Below are 13,252 nucleotides of genomic sequence, written 5' to 3' on the forward strand. Positions count from 1 at the left end.
TCTTCCAAATAGTAGAAAACAGTTTACATTAATAAATAAGGGGGCTAAAGTGACTTCCTCAAATTTTAATACCCACTGGTTGTTAAAAACGCTTACTCTGGCTAGGTACTTCTGGCCCACGACTACAATCATCACTACTCAGGAGGCTGAGATCTGAGGATCACAGTTGGAAGCCAGTCCAGGCAGGAAAGGCCTTGAGATTCTTATCTCCAATTAACCACTTAAAAACTGGAAGTAGAATCCTGGTGCTGGTGGCTCACGCCTGTAATCCTAGCTCCTCAGGAGGCTGAGATCTGAGGATTGTGGTTAAAGCCAGCCTGGGCAGGAAAGTCTGTGAGACTCTTATCTCTAATAAACCACTAGAAAACCGGAAGTGGCACTGTGGTTTAAGAGGTAGAGCACTAGCCTTGAGCTGAAGAGCGCAGGGACAGCGCCCAAGCCCAGAATTCAAGCCCCATGACCGACCAAAAAAAAAAAACAACAAACAAACAAAAAACAAACAACAAAACTGGAAGTAGAGCTGTGGATCAAAGTAGTAGAGCCATAGACTTGAACACAACAGCTCAGAAACTGAACCCAGGCCATGAGTACAAGCCCTACAACCAACTAAGAAAAAAAAAGATAACTATGTCTAGTGTCTTGACCACTCTAATCACCTAGAAAAGGGTTGAAATTATTTTTGGATATATTACATGTACATTAACAAGTATATTGGATTTTAAAAATGTCTACTATTTATATAGAAGAAAAGTTTGCCATATAAAAGGTATCTTAAAGTCAACGTGTAATTATATTCAGGAACTGGATCACAGAAATGGAAGATTTAATTTAAAATGAATTGAGTTATTACCAAAACTTAGTTGCTGTTAAAAGGGAAGTGTAGCCAGATGCCAATGGCTCATGCCTACAATCTTAGCTACTCAGGAGGTTGAGATTTTAAGTTCTCTGTTCAAAGCCAGCCTGGGCAGGAAAGTTCATGAGACTTTTATATCCAATTAGTACTTAAAAATCCAGAAGTTGGGCTGGGAAGGTGGCTCAGTGATAGAGTGCTTGCCTTGCATGCATGAGGCCCTGAGTTGGATTCCTCAGAGCCACATACACAGAAAAAGCCAGAAGTGGGTGCTTTGGCTCAAGTGGTAGAGTGCTAGCCTTGAGCTGAAGAGCTCAGGGACAGTGCCCAGGCCCAGAGTTCAAGCTCCATGACCAGCAAAAAAAAAATCTAGAAGTGGGAGTGTGGTCAAGTGGTAGAGCACTAGCCTTGAGCAACAAAACAACAACAACAGTAACAACAACAACAACAACAAAAACCGGGAACAGCGCTCAGGTCCTGAGTTCAAGTTCTAGGATCAGCTTGTGCGTGTACACACATACACGCACACACACATTTAAAAAAAAAAAAATAAAGGAAGTGTAGGACTAGAGGAAGGACCAGCCCTTTTTTTTTTTTATATCATTTTAAGATTTCTAAGCAGTATATATCAGAAAATTGCTAAAATCCCAGCCATTTATTTTTTGATAATTTCATTGAGATATAATCCACATACTATATGATTCACTCAAGGTGCACAATTCAATGCGTTTTAAATAAATTTCTAGTGTGCCATTACATTCCAGTCCATTTCATTTTCATTACTACCAAGTTTCATTTTCATCACTACCACCCCCCCAAAGAGAGGCCATACCCCATTAACCTGAACAGTCACTCCCCATTTCACTAACCATCCAGCCCTAGGCAGTCACGACTTTCTATTTCCATACGTTATAGGTATGTAAATATAACATTTAAATATTGAAATATGTATGTAAATATAACATGTAAATATTACATGTATGTAAATATAACATTTATATAAATGTAATCACAACATGCAGCCTAGCTTATGTTATTGCTAAAGGAAAATAATACTCTTTTGTAGAATGGGAACTTCTTTGTACAACCACTTAAAGATAATAAAAATTTTTTTAAAACATTTAAAACCAATACGAAAGGAAAATATGGAACATTTGCAGAAAGAAGTGTCAGTTAAGAAAATGTATTTTCTTCTGTGTTTAAATTGTGCAAGTAGGGGTAGGCAAGTGATGCTATTTAACAGCAAAATTGAGATAATTGTAGGTAGAAAAATCTGAATTCAGTGCTATAATTTAGTTTGATCTTTTGGCTCTGTTCAATCACATCTACAGGTTCTCTATTTAGAAACATTTGTGTTTTTCACCAGTGGGTGTCACCATTTGACAAAAGATGACTTCTAGGACTACATCTATAAATAACTTGGAAGCCAGTCTCTCAAGCTCAGTAACAACAAATTTGAATCCTGGACTCATTTATATAATTATCTCAGTAGAAATTTATACCATATCACATTAACCATATATTATTTTTGTAATTAGGTAGTGTAGTGTTCTCATCTATGCTAAATTTGACCTCTGATTTTTTTTTAAAGCAACATCATATTTACCAGGAGTCACTCACTAGTTACCTAATAGAGCCTACGTTCTGAAAGGCTTGACTATGTAGTAACACTTTAGTGAGCTCTACTACCAAATATAGAGATGTTTCTCTAATTAGTCTTGTCATTTGATTAACCCTGTCACAGGTAATCAATTGCATTAGTCAATTAAATGCTGAAAAATTAGTTTGTTTGACAAGTTTTATGCCCTGCTCACTGTTTTGTCTATCATTTTTATTGCAGGATATCTTCTAGGAAGTGAAAATTATTATTCTCATGAGCACTGTGCATTCATTGATGCTTTGAATGGCACACGATGTGCTCTTGATTTTCGAGATGGTGAAGAAGTTGCAACAGAATATAAAAATATGTACTCAGCAAACGTATTTACTGAAAGGGCTACAGCCCTCATAGCTAAACATCCACCAGAGAAGGTAATTTAGCTTCTTTAAGTATATTAAAATCTTGGTAAAGGGGCTGGGAAGGTGGCTCAGCTTGCCTTGCATGCATGAGGCCCTGGGTTCAATTCCTCAGTACCACATAAACAGAAAAAGCCAGAAGTGGCACTGTGGTTTAAATGGTAGAGCCCTAGCCTTGAGCTGAAGAGCTGAGGGACAGTACCCAGGCCCAGAGTTCAAGCCCCATGACCAACAATCAATCAATCAATCAATCAATCAATCAATCAATCAATCTTGGGAAAGTAGGAAAAAGCCACTATTGTTTAGGAAAAACTCTTTAATAGATTTTCTTTTTTGGGGAGAGGCTGGTACTGGGACTTGAACTCGGAGCTTTGTACTGGCTTGGCTTACTTGCTTGGTTAGCATTCTGCCATTTGAACTACACCTCCACCCTTGATTTTTGCTGGTTCTTTTGGAGATAGAATTTTTTTTTTTTTATTGTGAGAATACCGTACAGAGGAGTTACAATTAAATGGGCAAGATAACATTTTTTTTTTTTTTTCCGGTTGTGGGGCTTGAACTCTGGGCCTGGGCGCTGTCCCTCAGCTCTTCAGCTCAAGGCGAGCGCTCTACCACTTGAGCTACAGCGCCACTTCCGGTTTTCTGGTGGTTTATTGGAGATAGGAGTCTCACGGTCTCTCCTGCCTGGGCTGGCTTTGAACCACGATCCTCAGATCTCAGCCTCCTGAGTAGCTAGGATTATAGGCGTGAGCCACCAGCGCCCGGCAAAGTGAAGAGCTATATTCTTTTTTTTTTTTGTCAGTCATGGGGCTTGAACTCTAAGCCTGGGCGCTGTCCCTCAGCTCTTCAGCTCAAGGCCAGCGCTCTACCACTTGAGCTACAGCGCCACTTCCAAGATAACATTTCTTATCAAGCATTGTTGCCTCCTCTTCGTTTCCCCTTCCCATCCCTTCCCATACACCCCCTCTCCCCCCATCGGATCCTCCCCCCACCTCCCACCAAAGTTGTAAAGTTTGTTTTTCGACATAACGACTTGTACATCTCATTGTTGCAATGGGTCCACCTGTATCCCTAGTTAAACGATTTGTTTTTTCCCTTCCCCTCCACAAATTATACCAACATCAAATACAGTTAAAGCATGGGTTTATACCATGGGGGAGGGACATAAAAAGCAACATAGAAATCATCTTATAAATATGTTAGAAACAATTGCACGAAAGGAAAAAAACAAAAAAAAATTTGAATACTTATCTTGGGGTTCATTCCCCTAACATCAACTTATCTGACCTTTTCTGGTTGACTCAGACATATACTAGTTATTGCAAATAAGGGAAACCATGGGACCTATGTTTCTTTGGGCCTGGCTTACTTCACTTAATGTAATTTTTTCCAAGTCTTTCCATTTCCTAACAAATGGGGCAATGTCATTCTTTCTGATGGAGGCATAGAATTCCATTGTGTATATATACCACATTTTCTTGATCCATTCATCTACTGAAGGGCATCTGGGTTGGTTCCATATCTTAGCTATGGTAAATAATGCTGTAATAAACATAGTTGTGCTGGTAGCTTTAGTGTGGTCTTGTTTGTGGTCATTTGGGTAAATGCCCAAAAGTGGGATTGCTGTGTCATAGGGGAGCTCTATGTGGAGTCTTTTGAGGAATTGCAGATAGACTCTTGAGGATATTTCTTTCCCAGTTGGCCTCCAATGGCAATCCTCTCCGTCTCAGCCTTCTCAATAGCTAGGATTACAGACATAAGCCACTGGCACCTGACCTCTAATAGATTCTTAATGCTGACATCTCTGATCAGCTGTGCCTATGGTTGAACATGAGAAAGGGGAACATCCTCTCAAATACATAAAAGCACGTAGGTTTTAAACATAGATTTTTTTTTAATTTTTTTTATTGTAGAGATACTATACAGAGGGTTACAGTTACATGAGTGAGGTAATGAGTACACTTCCACTTCCTCTTGAACATTGTTACCCCCTCCATTGTTTTCCCCCTACCATCCCCTCCCTCCCTCCCTTCCCCAAGGTTCTTTTTTTTTTTTTTTTTTGATCGTGATTAAGTGATTACTTAATTTCCGGAAATTCACAGTATTGTGGAATAATGATGCCCATTTAAAGTCACAAGTTCATTCTAACTTTCCTGGAGCAAATTGTCTATCACAGTCTGTAATATATAACGGTGCTCATATGTTATATACCATATATGTGATCAGCAGCATGGGGATATTTAGTAGTGGTTCAACCAGATGAGTGGGAGTTCTTTGTTTCTTAAGTCCTGTTAGTTTTGTCATATCACCTAACATTTTGGATTCATCATCCACTTATCAGGGAGACCATGTACTGTTTGTCTCTTCGTTCTTGGCTTACCTCGCTCAACATGATTCCTTCTAGCTCCATCCATTTCCCTGCAAATGCCATTATTTTGTCATTTCTAATGGCTGCATAATATTCCATTGTGTATAGATACCACAATTTTTGGATCCATTCATCTGTGGTGGGGCATCTAGGTTGTTTCCATATCCTAGCTATTGCGAACAGTGCTGCAATAAACATGGAGGTGCATGTGTCCTTGTATATTGGTTCCTGTTGTTCAGGGTAGATGCCTAGAAGTGGTATGACTGGGTCGTAAGGGAGGTCAATCTTTAGCTTTCTAAGGACCCTCCAGACTGCTTTCCAAAGTGGTTGTATGAGTGTACATTCCCACCAGCAGTGTAATAGCGTTCCTCGTTCTCCACATCCCCTCCAGCATTTGTCGTTGGCTGATTTGTGGATGTGGGACATTCTGACTGGGGTAAGGTGGTATCTCAGGGTTGTCTTTATTTGCATTTCCTTCACCACCAGGGATGATGAACATTTCCTCATGTGTTTCTTTGCCATTTTTATTTCTTCATTTGAGAAGTCCCTCTTTAGTTCCCTTGCCCATTTAGTAATTGGTTTGTTGGGTTTGGGAGGGATTAGTTTCTTGAGTTCCCTGTATATACAGGATGTTAACCCCTTGTCTGATATATTGCTGGTAAATATTTTTTCCCAATTAGTTGGTTGTCTTTCTAGCTTGGTTGCGATAGCTTTATCTGTGCAGAAGCTTTTTATTTTAAGGTAGTCCCATTTGTCGAGTCTCTCTCCAATTTGTTGTGACCCTGGGACTCTGTTCAGGAAGTTCCTTCCTGTGCCTATTAGTTCAAGTGTCTCTCCTACTCTGTCCTGCAGTAGTTTCAGAGATTCAGGTTTAATGTTAAGGTCTTTAATCCATTTTGAGTTGATGTTGGTGCATGGTGATAGGCTGGGGTCTACTTTTAGTTTTCTGCATGTGGCTGCCCAGTTTTCCCAGCACCAGCGGTTGAAGAGGCTGTGTTTCTTCCATTGTATGTCTTTGGCTCCTTTGTCGAATATCAGCTGGCTGTAGGCCTGTGGATTTATTTCTGGATCTTCTATTCTGTTCCATTGGTCTTCGGGTCTGTTTTTGTGCCAGTACCATGCTCTCTTTGTTATTATAGCTCTGTAGTAGAGTTTGAAGTTCGGCATTGATAGCCCTCCCATATTGTCTTTATCCCCTAGAATTGTTTTGGCTATTCTAGGTCTTTTGTTGTTCCATATGAATTTTTGGACTGTTTTCTGTATTTCCGAGATGTACGTCATTGGGATTTTAATAGGAATTGCGTTGAATTTGTATATTAGTTTTGGAAGTATTACCATCTTTACTATATTAAGTCGGCCTATCCAGGAGCATGGGAGGTCTTTCCATTTCCTAGTGTCTTCTGCAATTTCTTTCTTTAACTTTTTATAGTTCTCATTAAATAGTTCTTTTACATCTTTGGTTAGGTTAATTCCTAAATATTTTATTTTTCGGGAGGTTATTGTGAATGGGGTTGCTCCCTTTATTTCCCTCTCTTCCTGTACATTATCAGTGTATAGGAAGGCAACTGATTTTTGTGGGTTTATTTTGTATCCTGCTATTTTGCCGAAGTGATTTATGATTTCTAAGAGTTTGGGGATGGAGTTTTTGGGATCGTGGAGGTATAGTATCATGTCGTCTGCAAAAAGGGATAGTTTAACTTCTTCTTTCCCTATGCGGATCCCTTTAATGTCTTTTTCTTGCCTTATTGCCCTGGCTAAGGGTTCTAGGACTATATTGAAGAGGAGTGGAGACAGTGGGCATCCTTGCCTTGTTCCTGATTTTAGGAGAATTGGTTGTAGCTTTTCCCCATTAAGTATAATATTGGCTATTGGTCTGTCATAAATGGCTTTTATTGTTTTTAGAAATGTTCCTTCTATTCCTATTTTCTCCAGAGCTTTTAGCATGAATGAATGTTGAATTTTGTCAAAGGCCTTTTCTGCATCTGTAGCGATAATCATGTGATTCTTGACCTTGGCTCTGTTGATATGTTGGATTACATTTATTGACTTACGTATGTTAAACCATCCCTGTGTCTTTGGGATGAAGCCTACCTGGTCATAGTGAATTTTTTTTTTATGTGTTTCTGGATTCTGTTAGCTAGAATCTTGTTAAGGATCTTTGCATCTGTGTTCATCAAGGAGATTGGCCTGTAATTCTCCTTTTTGGTTGGGTCTTTGCCTGGTTTGGGGATGAGTGTGATATTGGCTTCGTAGAATGAGTTTGGGATAGCTCCTTCCTTCTCTGTTTCTCTGAAGAGCTTGAGGAGTATGGGTATTAGTTCTTGTTTAAAGGTCTTATAGAATTCTGCTGTGAATCCATCTGGTCCTGGGCTTTTTTTTTGTTGGAAGACTTTTGATAGCTTCCTGTATCTCATTATAGGATATTGGCTTATTTAATTGGTTAACTTCTTCTTTGCTCAGTTTGGGCAACTTGTATTTCTCTAAAAATGCATCCATTTCTGCCCGATTTTCTTCCTTTAGAGAGTATAGCTTTTGAAAGTAGTCTGTTAGAATTGTTTGGATATCTTGGGTACGTGTTGTGATGTTTCCCGTGGCATCCCTAATCCTATTAATATGGGTTTCCTCTCTTCTTTTTTTAATTAATCTAGCCAATGGGCCATCAATTTTGTTTATTTTTTCAAAGAACCAGCTTTTTGTTTGGTTTATTTTGGTTATGGTTTTCTGATTTTCTAATTGGTTAATCTCTGCTTTTAATTTGGTTATCTGGCTTCTTCTAGTAGCTTTAGGTCCCATTTTTTCCTGTTTTTCTAGCTGTTTTAATTGCAACATGAGATTATTTACTTGGTCTGTCTCCATTCTCTTGATGTGGGCACTGAGGGCAATAAATTTGCCCCTCAGGACTGCTTTTGCTGTGTCCCACAAGTTTCTTTGTGAGGTGTTTTCATTTTCATTGAGTTGTAGGAAATGCTTTATTTCTTCTCTGATCTCTTCTGTTATCCAGGCATTGTTAAGGAGTGTGCTGTTCAATTTCCATGTATTGGAGAAATTTCTGCGGTATGCTTTGTTATTGAGAGCTAGCTTGATTCCACTGTGGTCAGATAGGATACAGGGGATTATGTCGATCCCTTTGTATTTGCTTAAGTTCCTTGCATGAACTATGATATGGTCTATTTTGGAGAAAGTTCCGTGAGCTGCTGAGAAGAATGTGTACTGTGTTGTTTTAGGGTGAAATACTCGGTAGATGTCAGTTAATTCCGCTTGCAGTATGGCCTCTCTTAATTCGGTAGCTTCTTTGCCAATCCTCTGGTTGGTAGACCTGTCCTTTGGTGAGAGTGGTGTGTTAAAGTCTCCTAGTATTATCGTATTGGGATCTATTTTATTCTGTAAGTTTGAGAGCATTTGTTTGACATATCTGGGTGCACCAATATTTGGGGCATATAAGTTGATGATGGTTATATCCTCCTCTTGGATTGTTCCCTTTATTAATATGTAGTGTCCGTCCTTGTCTTTCTGTACTGATTTTAATGAAAAGTTTATTTTGTCAGATATCAGGATAGCTACACCTGCTTTCTTACTGGGGGCGTTTGATTGGTAGATCCTTTTCTACCCCTTCACTCTGAGTTTGTTTGTATGTTTGGCTGAGAGGTGGGTCTCCTGAAGGCAACAGATGGATGGGTCTTGTTTTCTTATCCAGTCCTCAGTTCGTTTTCTTTTAATTGGCGAATTCAGCCCATTTATATTAAGAGAAAGTATAGAGAGATGCATTGTTGTCCCTGCCATTCCGTTTTCCTAAGTTTTTCTTTTTTCCTTTCCTCCTGTGCTTGCTCAGTTAGACTTTGAGTAACGCCTGTTTGGGGCAGGCCCCAGTTCCTGGCTGCTTTCTTCAGGTTGTGTCCCCCCTCTTAGAATTCTTTGTAATGCTGGCTTAATGTTTATGTATTCATTTAGTTTTTCTTTGCTATTAAAAGTTTTCAGTTCTCCATCAAATGTGAATGCTAGCATTGCCGGGTAGATCAGTCTGGGTTGGCAGTTATTGGCTCTCAGGGCTCGTATGGTGCTTTCCCAGGCTTTTCTTGCATTCATTGTTTGTGTGGAGAGATCTGCAGTAATTCTTATTTTTTTCCCATTGTAGTATAGCTCCTTCTTCATTTTTGCTGCATGCAGGATTGTTTCCTTATTATTCAGATCTATCATTTTTACTATAATGTGTCTAGAAGTGTTTCTCCTGGGGTCTTGCTTGTTGGGTGTTCGATAAGCTTTTGTGATGTAGTTAAGATGGTCGTTTTTGAGGTGGGGAAAATTTTCATTGATTATATTGTTAAATAGGTGGTGCATTCCCTTGCTCTGGAATTCCTCACCTTCGTCCACTCCAATTATGCGAAGGTTAAATTTTTTAGCATTATCTGCTTGCTCTTGAATATCCCTTTGGTTTAATTTGAGTAATTTTTCCATATCTGTCACTTTTTGGTCCAGTTGGTGTATTCTGTCTTCTGTATCTGACACTCGACCTTCCATTTCATTCACTCTGTTGACAGTGGCTTCTATTGTGGTTTGCATGGAGGAAATGGATCCCTTTATGGATTCAATGTTGGTTCTCAGAGTACTGATCTCACCTCTCAATGAGGTATGCATTACCTCTAATTTGGCGTTTATCTCACTTCTTACTGAGGTTTGTGCAGCTTCTATTTTTGCATGCATCTCTTGTTTGATACCCTGTATCTCTTTGGATAGTTCATCCTTGTGCTCTTTCAGTTTCTGATCAATTTCTCGCTTTATTTCTTGAGTCATTGCCTCCAGCAACCCTTGGAAGTAGCCTTTGTCTTCCATTCCTGCTTTGCTCCCACTGGGGCTCTCCCCTGTGTGGCTGCTGGCTTTTGAGGTGAGCTTGCTGTCCTGGGTGGTAGTAAACCTTGTGATTTTTCTCTGTGATTTTCGCATGGAGGTTCAGGAGACTGCTCTTCAATTTTGTTTTGGTGTGTCTGTCTTTGCTTGGTTGCTGATTCTGTATTGGTAGAGAGAGTCTGTGCCTGATCTGGGTTCTGTTGGGAGCCTATTTCCAGCTGCTATTCTGACTTACTTAGGATTCTCAGCTCTCTGCTGTAGATTGCTGGCAGTTCCCGCCTTTGGAAGGGTTGAGCAGCCTAGACTGCTTGTGTTTGCTCCTACGGGTGCTCTTGTGAAGAACAGATGCTCTGGATGCACTCTCCCAAATGCTGGAGTCTGCTATGGGCTCCTGATGTGTTTTTGTTTATTTGTTTTGGGCTGGTTGTGGGCTTGAACTCTAGGTTTGGGTGCTGTCCCTCAGCTTTTCAGCTCAAGGCTGGCACCCTACCGTTTGAGCCACAGCACCACTTCTGACCCTTTTTGCTTTTGTGATGCTGAGGAATCAGATGCAGGGCCTCATACATCCAAGACTATCACTCTATTGCTGAGCTGCCTTAACAGTATGAGCTCCTGCTTACTATCAGGTGCTGGCAGCCTGTGTTGCCCAATTCCCAGTCTAGGGTATATGGGTGGAGTTTTGGTGGGGTTTGGGCTTCTCTTGTCCTGGGCCTCCAGGTCTTTTGTTGTCACAGGCGTGCTTCCCAGGGGAGTGTTGTTTCCTGGTTTTCTCCCCTCTGTTGAGGCGTATGCTCAGCTTTTTACTTCAATTGGGAGGAGTTGGTTGTGTTGTTCAGGCGCCGGATCCCCGGGCCTGGTTCCGGCCCCAGCCTGGAGCGCGCTTGTTAGGCCTGTGCTGATGTGTATACCACCTAGGTGATGCAGCCTGGAGCGCACTCGTTAGGCCTGTGCTGATGTGTATACCACCTAGGTTATATAGCCTGGGGGACACAGTTCAAATTTCTTCTACTGTTGGTAGTCTTGACCCAGGGGCGCTGTTCCTGGCTTGGGCATTTAAGCTCCCTTCCAGGGGTGCTCTTGCTCTAGCCTGGCCAGCTGAGTGTGCTCCACGGGCTGGTGGAGCTCTCAAACAGTTCCCAGTTTTAGTGGGTCCTGTGGTCCGGGTGCTGGGGTAGGGAGTCTAGGTCAGGGTCTGGGGATTCCCTCCAGCTCTGGTCTCCCTTGAGGGATACACTTCCCCTGTGGGGTACTCACCCTGGAGCTGGTTGTTTCTGTGTGGTGTAGGTCGTCAGTTGTTGTTGCAATCCGCGCTGGGTTGGGCGGTGGTGGCTCTGTGTGATTCTTTTCTGTCTCTGCCTCTGTCGAAGCTGTTGGGTCAAGAGTGTCCACGCTCAGGCAGCTTCTTCTCGGTACCTCTGGGGCCCAAGTGACCCCGCCGGGTTGTTGCGATCGTGATCGGGCGGCGGGTGGTCTGCAGACAGGACCCTTTGTCGCGCCGAGCAGCTTTGGCGGGATGGAACCTCTGTGCTCGGGTGGAGAGTGCTGGATCGTTGCGATTGCGATCAGGTGGGCCGGGTGGTCTGCCGCAGGTCCTTTTGTCACTCTGCTGATGCCGAGCGGCTTTGGCGGGATGGAGCCTCTCTGCTCAGGTGGAGAGTGAGGGGTGGGGGTGGGATCCTCGTGGAGACTCCCGGCTGGTAGGTTTCTCTGTTCCTGGCGATCTGCTGTTCTGCAAACCAGTACCTGATGTTCTGAAAGTGGCCCCCTGTGTCTCTGCTGTGTCTCTGGGGCTCCCACAGCCCCCGCCGGGCCGGCTGGCCGGCGGCTTGGCGCACTGCCCCGCGGCCAGTAAAGGTTGGGGGAGGGGTCTTCGCTTTTCTCTGTTTTGAAATTCTTTTCCTCTCTTTCTTTTTTTGTTATTCTCCGCCTCTGGTTTTTCTCTGAGTGTTCGTCTTTTTGTTGTTGTCGGTCTCTTGGGGAGATTAAGCGTTGGAACTCGAACTCTCTTTTTGGTTGGAGAGAGCTGTGGCGTTTCCCTACTGCCCCGTCGCCATCTTGGTCCCCCCTCCAAACATAGATTTTTAAAACTAATATTCAGACAGTGGGAGCATTAGGTCATTGGCTTATACCCCAAAAGAACAAGCTAAGATTTTAAGGGAACTGGTGATTATCCTTTTAGGTGGGTATCATTTGACATTAGTTAAACATCAAGTAACTTGTTGAAGGTTACAGTTATTGAAAGTCAGAATCAGAATTTAAACTCACATTCTCAGACTCCAAATCTTAGCTCTTTAATCAAGTTCCCTAGTTCACACCTAGTGTCCAAGACCTCAAATTCTGAGTCCCCAATTATGATTCATTTAAATAGTTCTAGTCCCAATCATATATTAGAATTATTGAAGAAATTTGTAAGAAATACTAATGTCAAATATTGTGGTTCATTGGTCTGAGATGGGACCAAGTCACTGATATTTCATTGCCACCCCCACTTCCCACCAGTAATTCCGATGTGCAACATACTCTGCCATGTGTCAATTGAGACATCCTTCTCAAATCAGAGGTAGGTAGGAGCCTACTACCTTTTACTGTTTACCATCTAACAATACCTTCATTATGCAACAAGGATAATCTGCCTACAATACAAATTCATTCCTACTAAAGAACAATAGAGTATTCTAGTGTAGTGACCTCATAACATTAAGTGGATAAGAGGAAGCAGCTGGGGTGAAATGGTGCTCTGTGGGTGGGCTGGCTTAACTGGGGAAAGTACCTGGAGCTGAAACAATGAGGGACCCCAGGAGCTTGTGAGCCATATACGGGAGGGGTGCTGTTAGGGTAGCACTGCTCATAGATATGATTACAGAAGTCACCAGCTGAGAGAGTCATTTTCCTGCAGTGTCTGCAACACTGAACGTCAGAGTCCATCATTACTAGAGTCCTTAAACATGGACAGAAATGAATGGAATGATAAGTAATGCAACCACATTTGCTAAAGAGAGTGCAGGCGCGTGTTTATGGTTTCATCTCACAGTAGAACTTTGAAGCTTTACCAGTTTCAGGAAATACTTCTTCATCATTTTATCCTAGTGTTTAATCTAATTCTGTGCAAGTTTATCCCTTTTTTTTTTAATCCTGGTATTTGGGCTAAACTCAGACTCATGCTCTTGCTTGGCTTT

General features: G+C 41.8%; 1 protein-coding gene across 1 annotated transcript in view; it reads left to right on the plus strand.

Annotated features, from left to right (window-relative positions):
- Arsb (arylsulfatase B) overlaps positions 1–13,252 on the plus strand; it is a 175,336-nt gene that overhangs the window by 20,129 nt on the left and 141,955 nt on the right. Inside the window, exon 3 of the mRNA XM_070031209.1 lies at positions 2,691–2,881. Coding sequence (XP_069887310.1) covers positions 2,691–2,881 — 191 coding nt within the window. The remainder of the gene's footprint in view (positions 1–2,690; positions 2,882–13,252) is intronic.

Source organism: Dipodomys merriami, unplaced genomic scaffold (assembly GCF_024711535.1).
Source record: "Dipodomys merriami isolate MVZ:Mamm:240054 unplaced genomic scaffold, mDipMer1.0.p SCAF_20, whole genome shotgun sequence".
NCBI classification, from domain to species: domain Eukaryota; kingdom Metazoa; phylum Chordata; class Mammalia; order Rodentia; family Heteromyidae; genus Dipodomys; species Dipodomys merriami.